This window comes from Ursus arctos, unplaced genomic scaffold (genome assembly GCF_023065955.2).
Source record: "Ursus arctos isolate Adak ecotype North America unplaced genomic scaffold, UrsArc2.0 scaffold_25, whole genome shotgun sequence".
Lineage (NCBI taxonomy): Eukaryota > Metazoa > Chordata > Mammalia > Carnivora > Ursidae > Ursus > Ursus arctos.
This window is the reverse complement of record NW_026622930.1, coordinates 29,463,904-29,480,368: the sequence shown is the minus strand read 5'-3', so window position 1 is coordinate 29,480,368 and position 16,465 is coordinate 29,463,904. Positions and strand designations below refer to the sequence as shown.

Below are 16,465 nucleotides of genomic sequence, written 5' to 3'. Positions count from 1 at the left end.
TGTTCTTAATCACTGAAAAAAATTATTTAATACCCAAGCAGTTACATAGAAAGAATTTAAAATGTTTTTTTTTAATTGCTTAGTAGTTTATTCATTTTGGATTTTTTTATCATTTGTGATCTTAAAATGAACAAAAGGATGAATGTTGTATAAATGTTTTTTAATATGCTTTTCTTTTCTTCTGTAGTGTTTACACTCTGTTTCCCAATAGTATTTTTCATTGGCCTCCTGCCTCAGGTGAATACATTTGTGATGTACCTTTGTGAGCAATTGGATATTCATATCTTTGGTGGTAATGGTGAGTAGTTCCTTTTAAAAATTACAGATTATAGGATTACTTTTACAGATTATTAAGTAATAAAGTAACAGTAAAATACCTTTCCAGTTTTCATTTTAGAATTGACATTAGAAGGAAAAGGGAAATTATTTAATAATTAAAGACTGAGCAGGAATTACTTTGTAGATAGAAGTAGTCAAGTCTGCCACTTTATTGAAAGATCCAGGAATAATGGAGTTACTTTATAAGAAATGATGAAGTACTGTTGTCTGAAACTAGAAGTTGTAGTGAGTTTAGATGGAATCTATACAGATTTATTAAATATTTATAAAAGGTTATCCCAAATAGATTGATCCCTGATACATGACATTATATTTGGATTTTGAACTAGTTTATGTATTTGGTATGTCTCTGAATATGGTTTCAGAGCTTTATTTCTTTAGAATGGAAACACCAAAACCCGATGCTTTTAGTATAAGTGTTTTCCTAGATAAGATTTTTAGAAGTATCTCTGTGTTTAGAGTAGAATATGTGGATAAGAATTGATATACTTAGAAATTTATTCCCCTCTTAAATGTATATTTTACTTTGAAAATGAGAAAGACCATACCACTATTACTCTGAATTAGATAATGGTTTGCAGAACTTGAAAATAATTTTATGGATAGACATTGTGGTTAAAATACATTGGTATTTAACCATTTAAAATTTTACTTGAAAGTTGAGTGTATAAGGAGAGAAAAAATATGAAAGGGAAAGAAATTACTCTAAGTTTTGTGGTCCATTTCTCTTCATACTTCATGTTTGTAGTCCACATCTTCCAAGTGTATGCATTGAAATCATCGCTGTTGGTAAAATGTTATTGTGGCTTAAATTTTAAATAGAAACTAATCTTCCCTTGGTTGCTATGAATCTAGGGCATTTTTAATGTTTTGAAAAATTTTTGAAGGGGTGTGAATGAAGACTAGGCTGGTCTTCAGCATAGCTTAATGGGTGGAAGACTGTTTCAGTATTTAGGGTCTGGAGGGTGCTTAGGGTAGATAATTTATAATAGTGGACTTCATCATATTGTTACAAACTTGTGTAAGGTGTTAGTTTTTTAATATCTCCTAAGGAAGATATTTTCCTGTAGTTTTTTTCTCATGGTTATCCTATAAAATGACCATGAACAAAATCTATTATCCATATTTTAAAAATAAAGGAGAGCTATATTAACCATCCCCTAGTCCTTATTATTAGTAATCCCATTAAATCTATTTTTTCCACTTGTGAGAACAGAATTTTAAAAAAAATTTTTATCTTTTATTGAAGTATAGTTGATGTTCACATACAATATTATATTAATTTCAGGTATACGACATAGTGATTTAATAATTTTGTACATTAAAAAATGCTTATCCCTTTAAGTGTAGTTATCATCTGTCACTCTACAAAGTTACAGTATTACTGACTGTATTCCCTATGCTGTACTTTTCATTCTGTGATTTATTTATTTTATAACTGGAAGTTTGTCTCTTCACCCCTTTCACCTATTTTGCCCAGCCTCCCAGTTTGGCAACCACCAGTTTGTTATGTGTTCAGGAGTCTGTTTCTGTTTCTGTTTTTTGTTTGTTTTGGTTTTTAGATTCTACGTGTGAGTGAAATCATATGGCCTCTGTCTTTTTTTGTCTGACCTATTTCACTTAGGATAATGCCCTGTAGGTCCATCCATGTTGTAGCAGATGGCAACATTTCATTCTTGTTTGTGGCTGAGCCTTTATCCATTCATCTGTTGATGGACACTTACCTTGCTTCCATATCTTGACTATTGTAAATAATGCTGCAATAAATATAGGGGTGCATTTATCTTTTCTAATTGGTGTTTTCATTCTTCTTGGGTAAATACCCAGAAATGGAATTAACCAGATCATATGGTAGTTCCATTTTTAATTTTTTGAAGAACTTCCATACTGTTTTCCTTAGAGGCTGCACCAATTTACATTCCCATCAACAGTTGCATGAGTGTTCCCTTTTCTCCACATCCGTGTGAACACTTGTTATTTCTTATCTTTTTGATGCCAGCCACTATGGTATGAGCTGATACCTGATTGTGATTTTGATTTGCGTTTCCTTGATGATCAGTGATGTTGAATGTCTTTTCATGTGTCTGTTGGCCATCTGTATATCTTCTTTAGAAAAATGTCTATTCAGGTCTTCTGTACATTTTAATTGGATTACTTATGGTTTTTGCCCATGTTGAGTTGTATGAGTTCTTTATATATTTTGGACATTAACCCTTTATCAGATATGTCATTTGCAGATATATTCTTCCTTTCAGTAGGTTGCCTTTTTGTTCTGTTTTTAGTTTCTTACACTCTGCAGAAGCTTTTTTAGTTTGATGTAGTCCCAGTTGTTTATTTTTGCTTTTGTTTCCTTTGCTTGAGGAGACAGATCCAGGAAAATATTGCTAAGGCCGATGTCTAAGAGATTACTGTCTGTGTTTTCTTCTAGAAGTTTTATGGTTTCGTGTCGTACATGTAGGTATTTAAATCATTGTGAGTTTATTTTTGTGTGTGGTGTAAGAAAGTGGCCCAGTTTCATTCTTCTGTGTGTAGCTGTCCAGTCTTCCCAAAACCTCTTATTGAGGAGGTGGATCTGTTTTTTGCTGTTGTTAGTTAGTAATTAGTCAGATCTGTACTTTTTTGTGAGAGTTAATTGACACATGGTAATATAAATTTACTTCTTTGGGTAATACAAGTTCTGTTTACACAGACTAATATCTTTTGGCGGGTACTTAATACATTGCCAGTTCTTTTAAACCTCTGCAAGCTTCATTTTCCCATACTTTTGTAAATAGTAAGATACAATCTTGAAGCATAATATAGGTACAGTTTTTCTGCCATGTATAAATGTTCATTACTTATAAGGTGAATTGTATCAAAAATTGTATCAAAAATTGTATCAAAAATTGTGTGTAGTAAACCTTTGTCATTTCAAAATCTTTTCAAAGGATAGGATGACATAACTGAATTTGACATAACTGAATTTTTAAAAGTCAGATGAGTGGATCTTTCATTGTAGTCAATATTACAACATTTTAAATACTTTTAAGATGTGTTTTTTCTATAAATGCCTATAAAATATTAAATGTTGTCCCTTTCCTGTCTAGCCACTACAAGCTTGCTTGCAGCACTTTACAGTTTTATCTGTAGCATTGTGGCCGTAGCCTTACTGTATGGATTGTGTTATGGAGCTTTAAAGGTGAGCAAGACATTATGGTACGATTTTGTCTGTAAGGCTGTTTTTCTATGTGAAGACTGTTTTAAATTGACTAGCCTGTTTTTCTATGTGAAGATTGTTTTAAATTGACTAAAAATGATTTAAGCCCCCATCCCCTATTCTCCCTGCAGCCACTTCTGCATTAATTTCCATGATCTTCGTGTATTGAATATTATTCTCATTCTCACTTACTTTGAATTTAAAAGCAATTTCGTGGTTAACCATTATTAAAAGTAAATCCTTTTCCATGTAGTAATCATCGGTTAATATTAGAATTAGAAACAGATTATTAAAACTAGGTTGGTCTGGAATAGAGGTGGGCATGGTAGTAACAGAATATGAAATCAATTTTAGATTTTTACTTAAGAATATATATAACTACTATTCACATCACGATTTCTTAAAACCTGTGAACACAAGTGCAAGGACTGCAGTTTAAGATACATTCTAGTAAAAATTAATGCACTGAAATTTAACGTCATTATTGGCTTAGAAGGATCTGGATGAGCCTTAATTAGCTGCATTTTAAAAAGATGGCCACCAAGTTGTAAACATAAAAAATTTAAATTTCTTGTAAACAACTCTCAACCCCTGTTGTTATTTTTATTTTTATCCTTAATGCAAGACAATCAGAGAATGATAGGGTTGAAAGGACTAAGACAAGTGACTCATAGCATCCTTTTTTTCATCATTTATTCAGTAGCATTTAGGGAGTGTTTGCTGTGTGCCCAGGAATGTGCTAAACATCATTTCCTGTTTTTAAGTTGCTTGTCTGTTAGTTATGATTAATAAGTCAACCAACACTTCAGTAGAGAATGATGAAGGCTGTGAAAGCGGAGTGGTACAGGTATTTAAGTTGTCACCTTATTTAGCCAAAAGGGATTAAAGATAATTTTCCAAGGGGGTAGCTTTTTAACCAATATTTGACAGTCAGACAGAAATCAGCTAGTTGATACAAGGGATGAAGAGCCATGGAGTTGTCAAGGTAGTGTGGTATGTACAGGAAACAGCAAATAATTTGGAATTGCCGGAGGTTTGGGTGCATGAGGAAAGATGGCCTTCAGTAAGGCTGGAAAGATAAGCAGTGGCTGGATTATGAAATATCTTACCCTGAACATATTGGGTGGAGATGGGAGACCATCATAATTTTTTTTTTAAAAGACCACCAGAATATTTGAAGTAAGGTAAAGAAATGATCAGTATTGGGTTTCAGAAAGATTACTTGGTCTCTGGTGTGAAAGGAGATATAATATAAGCAATATAAGCAGGAAGGATCAGCAGTGGGGTGAGCCGTGTTGCAATCTTGAAATTACGAGGGACCTAGCTAAAGTTGGATTCAGTGAATATATTTGGGGACTGTAATGGATTAAGAGAGAAAAGCCAGAAGAGGGTCCAAGCAGGACTTCTGGGTAAGGTCTGGCTTGAACAGCTGGTTAAATAGTGATACTAGTGCCTAAGATTGGAAATCTTTTGAGTTTAGCAAGGAAGATGTTTGTTTACAGATGGACACATTCATTTGATGACATTTATGGGGTATCCAGGGATGCATAGTAAGTAGTTATTTGTGGAGAGCTTTGAGGTAATGATTAAAAGATACAGGATTCATCAACTAAATGAAAATGTAAGTAAAAGACTGCTGACCTGGTCTAACAAGAGAAAATGGATACAGATAGAACCCTGGAAAATGCAAGTATTTAAGTGATGGGTAGAACAGAGTCTTATAAAGGAAATGGCAGAGACAGGATTGTCTGAAAAAACTTTTTATTGAATTTGGCAGTTAACAGGTTATAGGTGACTTCAACAAAAAAGCTTCTTTGGTGTTTTGGCTGAGGAAGCTAGATTAATATAAGGTTGGGTTTGAATAAATATTAAGAAAATATAGGATATACTTTCTAAAACATAGTTGTGTAACGTGTACATAATGGGGGTTGTTTTCAGGTTTTTATTTTTTAAAAAGATTTGAGACTTGATTGCATTTAAAAGGGGAGGGGAAGCCCAGTAGAGATGGAGATACTTGATGGAGCTGAACCCAGGAAGGAATTGGAGGCAAGGTGATCCAAACGCAAGTGTCCTAGGTTCACTACCTGTAAACCATCCTAGCGTTCAGGAGTCAGGTTTTGGAGAGTGAGAGGTTATTTGGAAGTTGAAATCGTAGAAGGTAACAGTGCAGTAAGTTTTCTAGCCCGTGTACAAAGCGCTACTTAACTATAATTTTCTAGTAGAAGAACAATAATTATAAACCTGTCAAATAGAACCGTGTATCGTAAGGCAGGCGGGAAGATGTTCTTTTCCTTTTTTGTTGGTTATGGTATTTCATTACACTGTTTTAGTTTTAGATGTCACCCATTACAATAAATCTGCAGATTTAGAACAGATTTTTATGTGCTAATGTGGAATGATTTTCAAGACAAACCATTTGTTTTTTGTAAGATTCACTGAAGTATAATCAACAAATAAAATGTAAGGTATTAAAAGTGTATGTGATGATTTGATTCACTATGAAAGGATTCTCCTCATCAAGTTAATACATTTATCACCTCACATATTTTTTTGTTTTGGTGAGAGCATTTAAGTTCTACTCTTTTAGCAAATTTCAGTTATATAATATACTGTCATCAACCATAGTCATTATGTTATACATTAGATCCTCAGACCTTATTCATCCTTGTAAAAAATTTTGTTTATTTAAATTTTCAATTGAGGTATAATTGACATATATCATTATATTTGTTTCAGATGTACATCATAACTTGGTATTTGTATGTATTGTGAAATGATCACAATAAGTCAAGTGAACATTGTTCAGCACACAGTTACAAAGTTTTTTTTGTGTGTATCCTGATGAGAACTTTGAAGATCTTTCTCCTAGCAACTTTCAAATATGCAATGCTGTCTCATTAAATACAGTCGCCATTTTCATGACTTAGTTATCCTCTAACCAGAAGTGTTTGTATTTTCACTTTCACTCATTTCTCACACCCCCCACCTACACCTTTATTGAAAGTTTGTACTCTTTTACCAACCTTTCCCTGTTTCCACCTCCCAGTTCCCGGCAGCCACTTTTCTATTCTGTTTCTATGAATTCGACTTTTTCTTTAAAAAAAATTTTTTTTTCACATATATATGATTCCATGCATTATTTGTCTTTTCTCTGTCTGGCTTTTTTAAGTTAGCATAATGCCATCCAGTTTCATCCACGTTGTTAGAAATGACAAGATTTCCTTCCTTTTTAAGATTAATATTCCTGTGTGGATGTGATATATATATCACATTTTCGTATGTGTGTTTTAATAAAAAATAAGGTAATATCCCCAAAAATGGGTGTTTCCTTTGTGCTTTTTTTTTTTAAATACATCCAGTGGCTTGTATATACATAGAATAATAATGGAAGACTATACAAGAAAATGATAACCTTAGTTACTTCTGGGCAGTTAGATGCATTGGGAGACCTTGCATACCTTTAGGAATGTGTGTTTGTTTGTTTTAATCCACTAATACAGACTTTTACATTTATTATTATTATTTTTTTTAAGATTATTTATTTATTTATTTGCCAGAAAGAGAGAGAGAGAGAGCCCAAGCGGGGGAGCGGCAGGCAGAGGGAGAAGCAGGCTCCCTGCTGAGCAAGGAGCCTGATGCAGGACTCAATCCCAGGACCCTGGGATCATGACCTGAGCCAAAGGGATTAACTGAGTGAGCCACCCAGGCATCCACATTTATTATTTCTTGATTTCTGCTTTCCTTGTGTTTGCTCTTTCATTTTTCCTTGAACTTTTTGGCTCATTAAAAGCTGAAATTTTTTTCTAAAACAACTTTAGTACATTCTAGTAATATGTGTATACTTTCTAGATGTTTTCATATTTTTAAGAGAGTGCTAGAATTTGGGCCATTACAGAGTGAAGAGAAAATGTTCCAACCCACTACAAGTGGGTAGAACAAATCCAGCTTCCCTTGTGTTTTTCATAGTTGCTGAATTTTCTTCCACTTCTGAATCAGAGTTTGTTGAAAACTCAGAGGTGGTGGGTTTGTTTTGCTTTTTGTTTTTTTAAGTTAGTGATTCGATAAAGGTTGTAGTTACTCTCTATTTAAATATTTTTGAATTATATTGAATATGTGATTATTCTAAATTCTTGATCTAAGTAAGTGATTTTGAGATCAATTTAAGTTGCTTTTCCTTTGTCTGAGAGCAATAAAAAGTAGTGTCAAACATTTGTCCAATAAAGGCAGGAATCTTTAGTTTTCTCCAAACACTTGTTTTAATTGAGGAAAAATTTACATAGAGTGAAATCCATGCATCTTAATTACACAATTGGATAAGTTTTAACAAGTGTATATACCTGGATAATACATACCCTTCTCAAGGCAAGGTATAGTTCTATCACCATAAGCAATTTCCCTCATGTTCCTTTTTCAGTCCCCCCTGCCCCAACCACTTTTACTGCAGATTTGGGGCTCTTGAACTTCATATAAATGGAATCATACCTCTTTGTAGCTGGTGTATTTTGTTCAATAGAACATTTTGAGATTCATCCACATTATGTGTTTCTTTTTATTGCAGGAAATATCCCATTTAGTTTTAAATCGTCCCTACTCCCATTGTATGCATATATCAACTTCTCTGCTGTCTTAGAGGTGAACATGTGAGTTGTTTAGAGTTTAGGAATATATTTTTTTAAAGATTTTATTTATTTATCTATTTATTTATTTGACAGTGAGCACAAGCAGGGGGAGGGGCAGAGAGAGATGGAGAAGCAGGCTTTCCGCTGAGCAGGGAGCCCTATGTGGGGCTTGATTCCAGGACCCTGGGATCATGACCTGAGCCGAAGGCAGACCCTTAACAGACTGAGCCACCCAGGTGCCCCTAGAGTTTAGGAATAGTATGAATAAAGCAATGAACACACATATGTTTTAATTTTTCTTGGGTAAATCCTTAGAAATGGAATTGCCAGTTTTCTAAAGCAGCTGTACTGGACATCTTTTTATTAGTTTTAATGTTTCCTAAAGTTGTACATGTATGTCTTTCAAAGAATCAGATATTTCTACAAGACTTATCACCAGAAACAACCATCCCCTGCCTCTTTATCGCTTCCTTAGAGTTAACCATTTTCAGTTCTTTGAGTTGATTCTTTTGGTATTTGCCTCCTGGTGTCTAAGTAACTAACTTACACTTCTTATATGTTGTCAAGTTTTATGCATTATCCATGGACTGTGCTTTATGGAAGTTGTAGGCTTCAGGTTCTTTCACCTCTCACTGCATATCTCTACCACACGTGGTCTTCCTCGTCTCTCTCATATAGCTGATATGTTTCCCTTGGAATCATTGTGCAAATGCTATTCCATCATACATTTTGTTTTCTCTTTTACTTTGTTTTCTTATGTATTTATCTCTCTTTCATTCTCAAACTCCTGTATTGTTTAACTTCCTTCTTAGTAAATCCAGACATCAGGAGGTTCAGTTCCTGGCTCCACCACTTAACTGAACAAATTACTTGAACTCTTTGTGTGTGAGTTTCTCATCTATAAATTGGGGAACAATAGTATGTATCTCCAAGGATGATCATAAGAATTGTTTAGGAAATACTTAGCAAAGATCTAAGAATGGAGCTCGACACATAGTGTTCAGTATGATGATAATGATATTTTGATGTAGCCATTACAAAAAGACCTGTATGTTGTGATGTGTAACAGTTTTCCAGACGTTATTATTAAATGGGAAAAAAACCAAATTGTATAGTAAACTACTATTTGGATTCCCACGCTTACCACTTCCCATTCTTGAATCCCAGAGAAAGAAGAAGGAATAGAATGCCGCTTACCTCTCTGGCCATACTTAAGAACTATTAACTATTCCTTTTATCAGTATTACCTACTCTTTACCAAGCACCATGCTAGTAGACTCCAGAAATATTACAGTGAACAGACATGATGTGACATATCCACATCCAGATGTTTGGTTGGCTTTAGAAGCTAGCCTTTGCATTATTTATTTTGGGGAATATGCAGTTCATCATTCAAGAGCACTGAATGCCTGCTCAATATTCTGGAAGATGAAATAATGGCCTATTATGAGCAAAGGTATCAGGATAAAAGCACAGCAGTGTCTCTTCTGTTAATTATTTAACGTGTTGTACCATGTGTTGCCTTTTCCCCACTCCATTATTATGTATAACCAAACATGTGCTGCCCCAAGTTATTTCGTTTTTCTAAAGGGAGAATGTAGTTTACCATAAGCTTAATACCACTTGAAATATGAAAGAAATTGACAGCAGCATGTATCAGAAGCAAATGTATTATTCTTAGTGTATAAACAGAGCTTTAGTACCAAAAGAAATCTGAAGATCTAGTAGTTAGATTCTAGCTCATCAGAAAGTAATAAATCTAAATTTATCTGGAATAAAATACGGTTAATAATATGGCCAAAAAGTTTTTGGCATATTTAATTATCTTCCTCCAAAATACTGACATAAAAGAATTATGTGATAGATGATGAATTAGATGCATATTGTTCTGTGAAACTTTTTTCCCAACAGGATTCTTGGGATGGCCAGCATATTCCAGTACTTTTCTCCATTTTTTGTGGTTTATTAGTGGCAATATCCTATCATCTCAGCCGACAAAGCAGTGATCCATCTGTACTTTTGTAAGTGAAATCAATTGTTATCGAATTAAAGAAATTTAAATAAGTTCGCATTTCTTTGAAATTTTAACTTTCAAGATCTGTTTTCCCACTGCCTTCTCAAAGTGCTGTTGACTTAGTCTATATTGTGTTTCAAATATATTAACTTTGGTTCACTCTAACCAGTTTGGCTGGCAATATTTGTTAGCATTTTCTCTCCTAAAAAGTATTAAAAATATATTTTAATAAAAATATTCTCCTTGTATGCTTATTTATAGCATTGTAAACTCTTTAGACATTATCATTTGCTAATGATTAAATACACTTGGAATGCTTGATTTTTTTTTTTTAAAGATTTATGTATGTATTTTAGAGAGAGTGTGAGCATGTGTGCATGAGTAAGAGGGGCAGAGGGAGAGAGAATCACGACCAGACTCCTCACTGAGTGTGGCAGCTGGGGCTTGATCTCAGGACCCTGAAGTCAGGACCTGAGCAGAAACCAAGAGTTGGACGCTTAACGGACTGCACCACCCAGGCGCCCCTAGAACACTTTTGACTTTTTATTGTAAACTTCATCTGTCATTTGAAGTACTGGTTTTCAGGTTATGAATGTATTTTTTATTAATTCTTTTCCTTTCTGTTTCTTTTTTTTAATTTAAAGCTCTTTGGTGCAATCCAAGATTTTTCCAAAAACAGAAGAGAAAAATCCAGAAGACCCTCTGTCTGAAGTAAAAGATCCACTGCCTGAAAAACTTAGAAATTCTGTTGTAAGTTTTAGCTTTTTACAGTCACCTGAAAGATGTAAATTTTAGACAGTTCATCATTTTATATAATGAAGGCCTTTTGTAATTGGGGAAAATGTGTGTACAGGTGTATATTGACTGCCTTTATGTCAAATTTTAACCTGTTAAATGCTCATTCCTCAGAGGTTGTTTCTGTGTAAAAGAGTATGCTAAACATTCATTTTCAGATTAGTTGAAATGAAGTAATTTAGTTATTTATAGAATTCTTAATCCTATTCAGTTTAAACTAGGATTTGAAAGATGCATATTTTAACATAAATCAGGTTTTGTTGTTATTGTTCTTGTTGATAAAAACGATGTCCTTATAAATCATCTGCTGGTCTTTTAGTGTGTTTTATTCCTCTAGGGCGATCTGAAAAGTGTACGTGTGTTTATTTTTCAGATTGAAGGCAAGAGCAGTTATCTGTACTAATTTAATATAATTAAGAAAATGTAGTAATTTAAAAATTTTCTAGTTTAGTGAATTCGATGTTATCTGGATTCTTTTAGTAATTATTTGAAAAATGAATTTTATAGATTCATATCTGCTTAATGGAACCAAGCATAAAATAGTTTTTTCTAAGTTATTTTAGATTATTTCTATTTGTGAAAAACTGAATTTATATAGGTCTTGAATTAGTCATAATATTTACCTTTACTGAACTTGAGCTGTTCACGTATTCTCAGAAACTTTAGAAATACAAAACTGCTTCAGAATAGAATTCAAACAAATTTTTCTGACTTTAGTTTCCATGTTAGCAAAGGACATTTCATGTTAAACGTAGTAAGATATTTCTGAATCTAGCTTGAAATGAGCATAAATCTGTGGGTCATTTGATGAGCAGTCAAGATATTGAAACGTTTCTGGTTTACTATAACCACTCAAAGAGTCAAAATCCAGTAAGTAAAATAAGACCTGCAGTTTCAACATTTTAAAAAATCAATGAAAATGTAACTTTGTTATCCAAAAGAGTATCCCCTATAACTGACACAGTGACTTAAGTACCTCATTTCCTTTTCCCATATGTAAAAATCAGACTTACAGATCAATGGGGAGAAAGTCTTCATTCTAAAAGACTTTGTTATGGGGGAACCTGGCTGGCTCAATCAGTAGGGCATAGGACTCTTGATGTCAGGGTTGTGAGTTCGAGCCCCACGTTGGGTATAGAGATTACTTAAAAAATAAAATCTTTTGAAGTAAAATAAAAGACTTGTAATATCTTATACAGTGGTAGAACTAGTTTCATTTCCTTGGTATTGTGGTGTGAACCCAAAATATCAGGAAATTGGGGAAGAAAAAGCTTATTATAGCCAATTATTATGTATAAGAACTATCTGGAAGAATAGGATCAGTGGAAAAATATTTCTTTGTCAGTGGGAATAAAAGAAATACGTTTTTTAAAATTTTAAGTAATTGTTGGATAATTCTGTTTTGTTCCACAGAGTGAGCGTTTACAGTCTGACCTGGTAGTATGCATTGTTATTGGTGTGCTATATTTTGCTATTCATGTAAGCACAGTGTTCACGGTGTTGCAGGTAAAGAATCATTTTGATCTTTTGATTGGGGGAAAATAACTTTTTGGACTCATTTTTTATTCGATTGTAATATTTATCCATAATGCTGAAATATATGACTTTTCGTTTGTTCAGTTTTCACAAATCTTTATTTTTTCATGGTTTCTCTGGGTCATGAATCTGATCGTAGCTTAGCTAGATGATCCAAGTTTGGGTTGTGTTATGATGCTACAGTCATACGGGGCTGCTGTCAGCCGAAGCTTTTAGCAGACCTTAGTTCTTTGCTGACCATTGGCCAGGGATCTGAGTTCCTCTCCATGTGGCCGTCGCCATAGGCTGCTTGAGTATCCACACAAAATGGCAGCTGGTTTTCCCCAGAGCCAGTGGTCCTAGAGAGAGAAAGCCCAAGACAGAAGCTGCAGTCTTTTATAATTGATGTCAGATGTGACATACCACCACTTCTATACCTATTGACCATATAGGGCAACCCGGGTACAAGTTTCAGAAAAACCACATAAGAAAGCGGTGTTAACTGTTGACAGATGTTTGGTTCTTAGATTCAAAAATTGACTTTTTGCCATTTTCTATTAATAAGTAGAAAGTTGAACTGACAAATTAGAAGTTCTGTGGATCTCAATCACTTTTAATTTTCTTAATTATCTTAATTTTTTTCTTCTTTTAGCCTGCTCTCAAGTATGTGTTGTATGCATTGGTTGGCTTCGTGGGTTTTGTAACCCATTATGTGCTGCCTCAACTCAGAAAACAGCTACCATGGCACTGCTTCTCCCACCCTCTGCTGAAGACAGTGGAGTACAATCAGTATGAAGTTCGGAGTAAGTATTTCATTAACACTGCTCTTTTTAATATTGCGGATTTTTTTTTCTTTTTTTTTTTTTTTTAAGCAGATGATGGTTAAATAAGTATCTTCAAGTAACACTTTGGCTTGTGTTTGTTATACTTAGATTTGAAGTTGTAATGACTCAAACCTTTTGCAGGATGCTTTAATTTCAGTTGAAGTATAAATGTCAGTGACGCAATGCTAACTTCCACAGAATAAAATTTACTTCCTTTCTATACTGTTCTTCACAGACCTCTCATTGACGAATCCTGTACATGTCTGTGGCTTCTTTTTCCAGTCCTTACCCTTTCCCTAAATTTTCTTTTCTATATACAGGCAATCCAGTCCTCCTTAAGACTTCTCTTTGAAATATTTTTAGCTCAAAGCATAGGGGGGAATAGAGAGAACTCTGTTCCTGTTTCCACTGGTGACACTATGTCCTACTAGAGAAGGATATAAGAGCAGATCAATGAAAAGAGGTTTAAAACACTTGTAATTCTTCTTACTTATTCAGATTTGGATAAAGTATAAAATGACTCAAAAAGAGGTAGAAGTCCAGTCCATTTTAAACCCTGATTTGTCTTGCCTGTCATAAATAGTTGGTCTTTGTTCATTGGCCCCATGACCTGTGATATACCATATTTCCTCATTTTAGAGAAATAATAAGAATTCATAACTATGTCACCATTTATTATATATCTGTGATTAAATAAGCCAATGATTTTTTCCTCAGACTTTTTCTTTAGTTAGTGAATTATGATAGAGAGTACATTCCTCAGTTGTTTGGAGATAAATTAACTTTTTTAGAGAACTCTGAAGCTTTTAAAAACTTTCTATATCAAACTTGACTGTGCATTCTCAAAGCAAATTTCCTGGGCCTTTTAGGAAAATTGCTTAGAGCATCCTTTGAAAGGAATCTTCTTTTCTGAGCAGTAGCCTCAACAGTAGGCTTGAAATGTTCGGTAAACTATGTCATATAGATGCGCTGTCATCCAGGCTTAGTTGTTTCATCTCTAGTGCACAGGCCGAGTAGATTCAGCATCATTCTGAAGGGCGTGAGGATTTTGGGAATAGTAAATGAGCACTGGCTTCCACTGAAAGTCACCAGCTGTGTTAGCCCCTAACAAGAGAGTCAGCCTGGCCTTTGAAGCCAGGTATTCATGTCTCCCTAGCTATGAAAGTCCCAGATGGCATCTTCTTCCAATAGAAGGCTGTTCACACTGAAAACCTCTTGTTCAGTGCATCTTCAGGAATGATCTTAGCTGGATCTTCTGCCTAACGTGCTGCAGCTTCTCCATCAGCACTTGGGGCTTCACCCTGCGCTTTGATGTTATGGAGATGGCTTCTTTCCTTAAACCTCATGACCCAGCCTCTGCCAGCTTCAGGCTTTTATTCCGCAGCTTCCTCACCTGTCTCAGGCTTTATAAAATTGAAGAGCGTTAGGGCCTTGTTCAGATTAGGCTTTGGCTTAAGGGAATGTGGCTGGTTTGATCTTCTATGCAGACCACAAAAACTTTCTCCATATCAGCAGTAAGACCGTTTCACTGTCTTATCATTTGTGTCTTCAGTGGAGCAGCACTTTTAATTTCCTTTAAGAACTTTTCCTTTGCGGTCCCAACTTGGCCAATGTTTGGCACAGGAGGCCTAGGTTTTGGCCTATCTTGGCTTTTATTTTTTATTTATTTTATTTTATTTTATCTTATTTTTTATTTTTTAAATATTTTATTTATTTATTTGAGAGAGAGAGAGAGAGAGCACAAGTCGGGGGCGGGGGGCAGAGGCAGAAGGAAGGGGAGGAGCAGACTCCCTGCTGAGCAGGGAGGGACCCTGACACCAGGGCTCAGTCCCAGGACCCCGGGATCATCACCTGAGCCTAAGGCAGACGCTTAACAACTGAGCCACCCAGGCCCTCCTCTCTTGGCTTTTAACATGCCTTCCTCATTAGGCTTAATCATTTCCAGCTTTTGATTTAAAATGAGAGATGTGCAATTCTTCCTTCCACTTAAACACTTTATAAGTGGTCATTGTAGAGTTATTAATTGGCCTAATTTCAGTCTCAGGGAATAGGGAAGCCTGGAAGGGGGGAGAGGGGTGGGGGAACACCCGGTCAGCAAAGCAGTCAGAACATGTGCATTATTGGTTAAGTTTGCCTCCTTATGTGGGTGCAGTTCATGTTATCCCAAAGCAGATACAACAGTACATCAAAGATCACGATCATAGATCGCCATAACAAATATAATTATAATGAAAAAGTTTCAAATATTGCAAGGATTACCAAAATGTGACACACATGAAGTGAGCAAATGCTGTTGGAAAATGATGCTGATGGACTTATTCAACACAAGGTATCCATAAAACTTCAATTTGTAAAAAGTGCAGTATCTGGAAAGTGGAATAAAGCACAGTAAAATGAGGCATGCCTGCATTTTATATATTAGATGATGTGATCTTCTTCTATCTCCTTGTTAGATGCAGCCACTATGATGTGGTTTGAGAAACTTCATGTGTGGCTTCTTTTTGTGGAGAAGAATATCATCTACCCGTTGATTGTTCTCAATGAACTTAGTAGCAGTGCAGAGACAATTGCTAGTCCAAAAAAACTGGATACAGAGTAAGTACAATACTCCTCTCATCTGTGTTTAACTGCTAGGGGCTGTCATAAGCAATGTCTTAAGAAATTGATCAAGTAGCAGATAATTGAGTGTCTCTTTGGTGCAAAGCACTGTGAGATAAAAAAAATTCAGGTGAAACTGTGTCTTTAACTTTCGTTGCCTGAACATCTGTTTCTGCTCTTGTGTATCACTACTCCAGATGCCTTATCCTCAACTAATATTTTATGAGGGGACATTTATTAAATAAAGTTAATTTTTAATATTAGATGGTAAGTTTGAGAGATGCGTTTTTGTGTACTGTGTAAATCAGGCAAATAGGTGGTCACTTGCTGCCTATGCAGTCATCCTATAAACCTATCCACTAGACTAGGTACATGTTGTTGGGTAAGCCTTAATACATGTTTTGTTTTGTTTTAAAAATTTTATTTATTTATTTGACAGAGAGCAGAAGCAGGGGGAGCAGCACTGGGAGGGGGAGAAGCAGACTCCCCGCTTAGCAGGGAACCCAATGCTGGGCTCAATCCATGACCTGAGCCAAAGGCAGACACTTAATGACTAAGCCATACA

At 35.0% G+C, this 16,465-nt stretch overlaps 1 protein-coding gene across 16 annotated transcripts in view; it reads left to right on the top strand.

The window, feature by feature from the left end:
* PCNX1 (pecanex 1) overlaps positions 1 to 16,465 on the top strand; it is a 230,249-nt gene that overhangs the window by 114,399 nt on the left and 99,385 nt on the right. For all 16 annotated transcript variants that reach the window (XM_057318460.1, XM_057318458.1, XM_057318457.1 and 13 more), the window contains 7 exons: positions 188 to 298; positions 3,426 to 3,517; positions 10,066 to 10,175; positions 10,813 to 10,918; positions 12,377 to 12,469; positions 13,131 to 13,281; positions 15,756 to 15,897. In XM_057318460.1, coding sequence (XP_057174443.1) covers positions 188 to 298; positions 3,426 to 3,517; positions 10,066 to 10,175; positions 10,813 to 10,918; positions 12,377 to 12,469; positions 13,131 to 13,281; positions 15,756 to 15,897 — 805 coding nt within the window. The remainder of the gene's footprint in view (positions 1 to 187; positions 299 to 3,425; positions 3,518 to 10,065; positions 10,176 to 10,812; positions 10,919 to 12,376; positions 12,470 to 13,130; positions 13,282 to 15,755; positions 15,898 to 16,465) is intronic.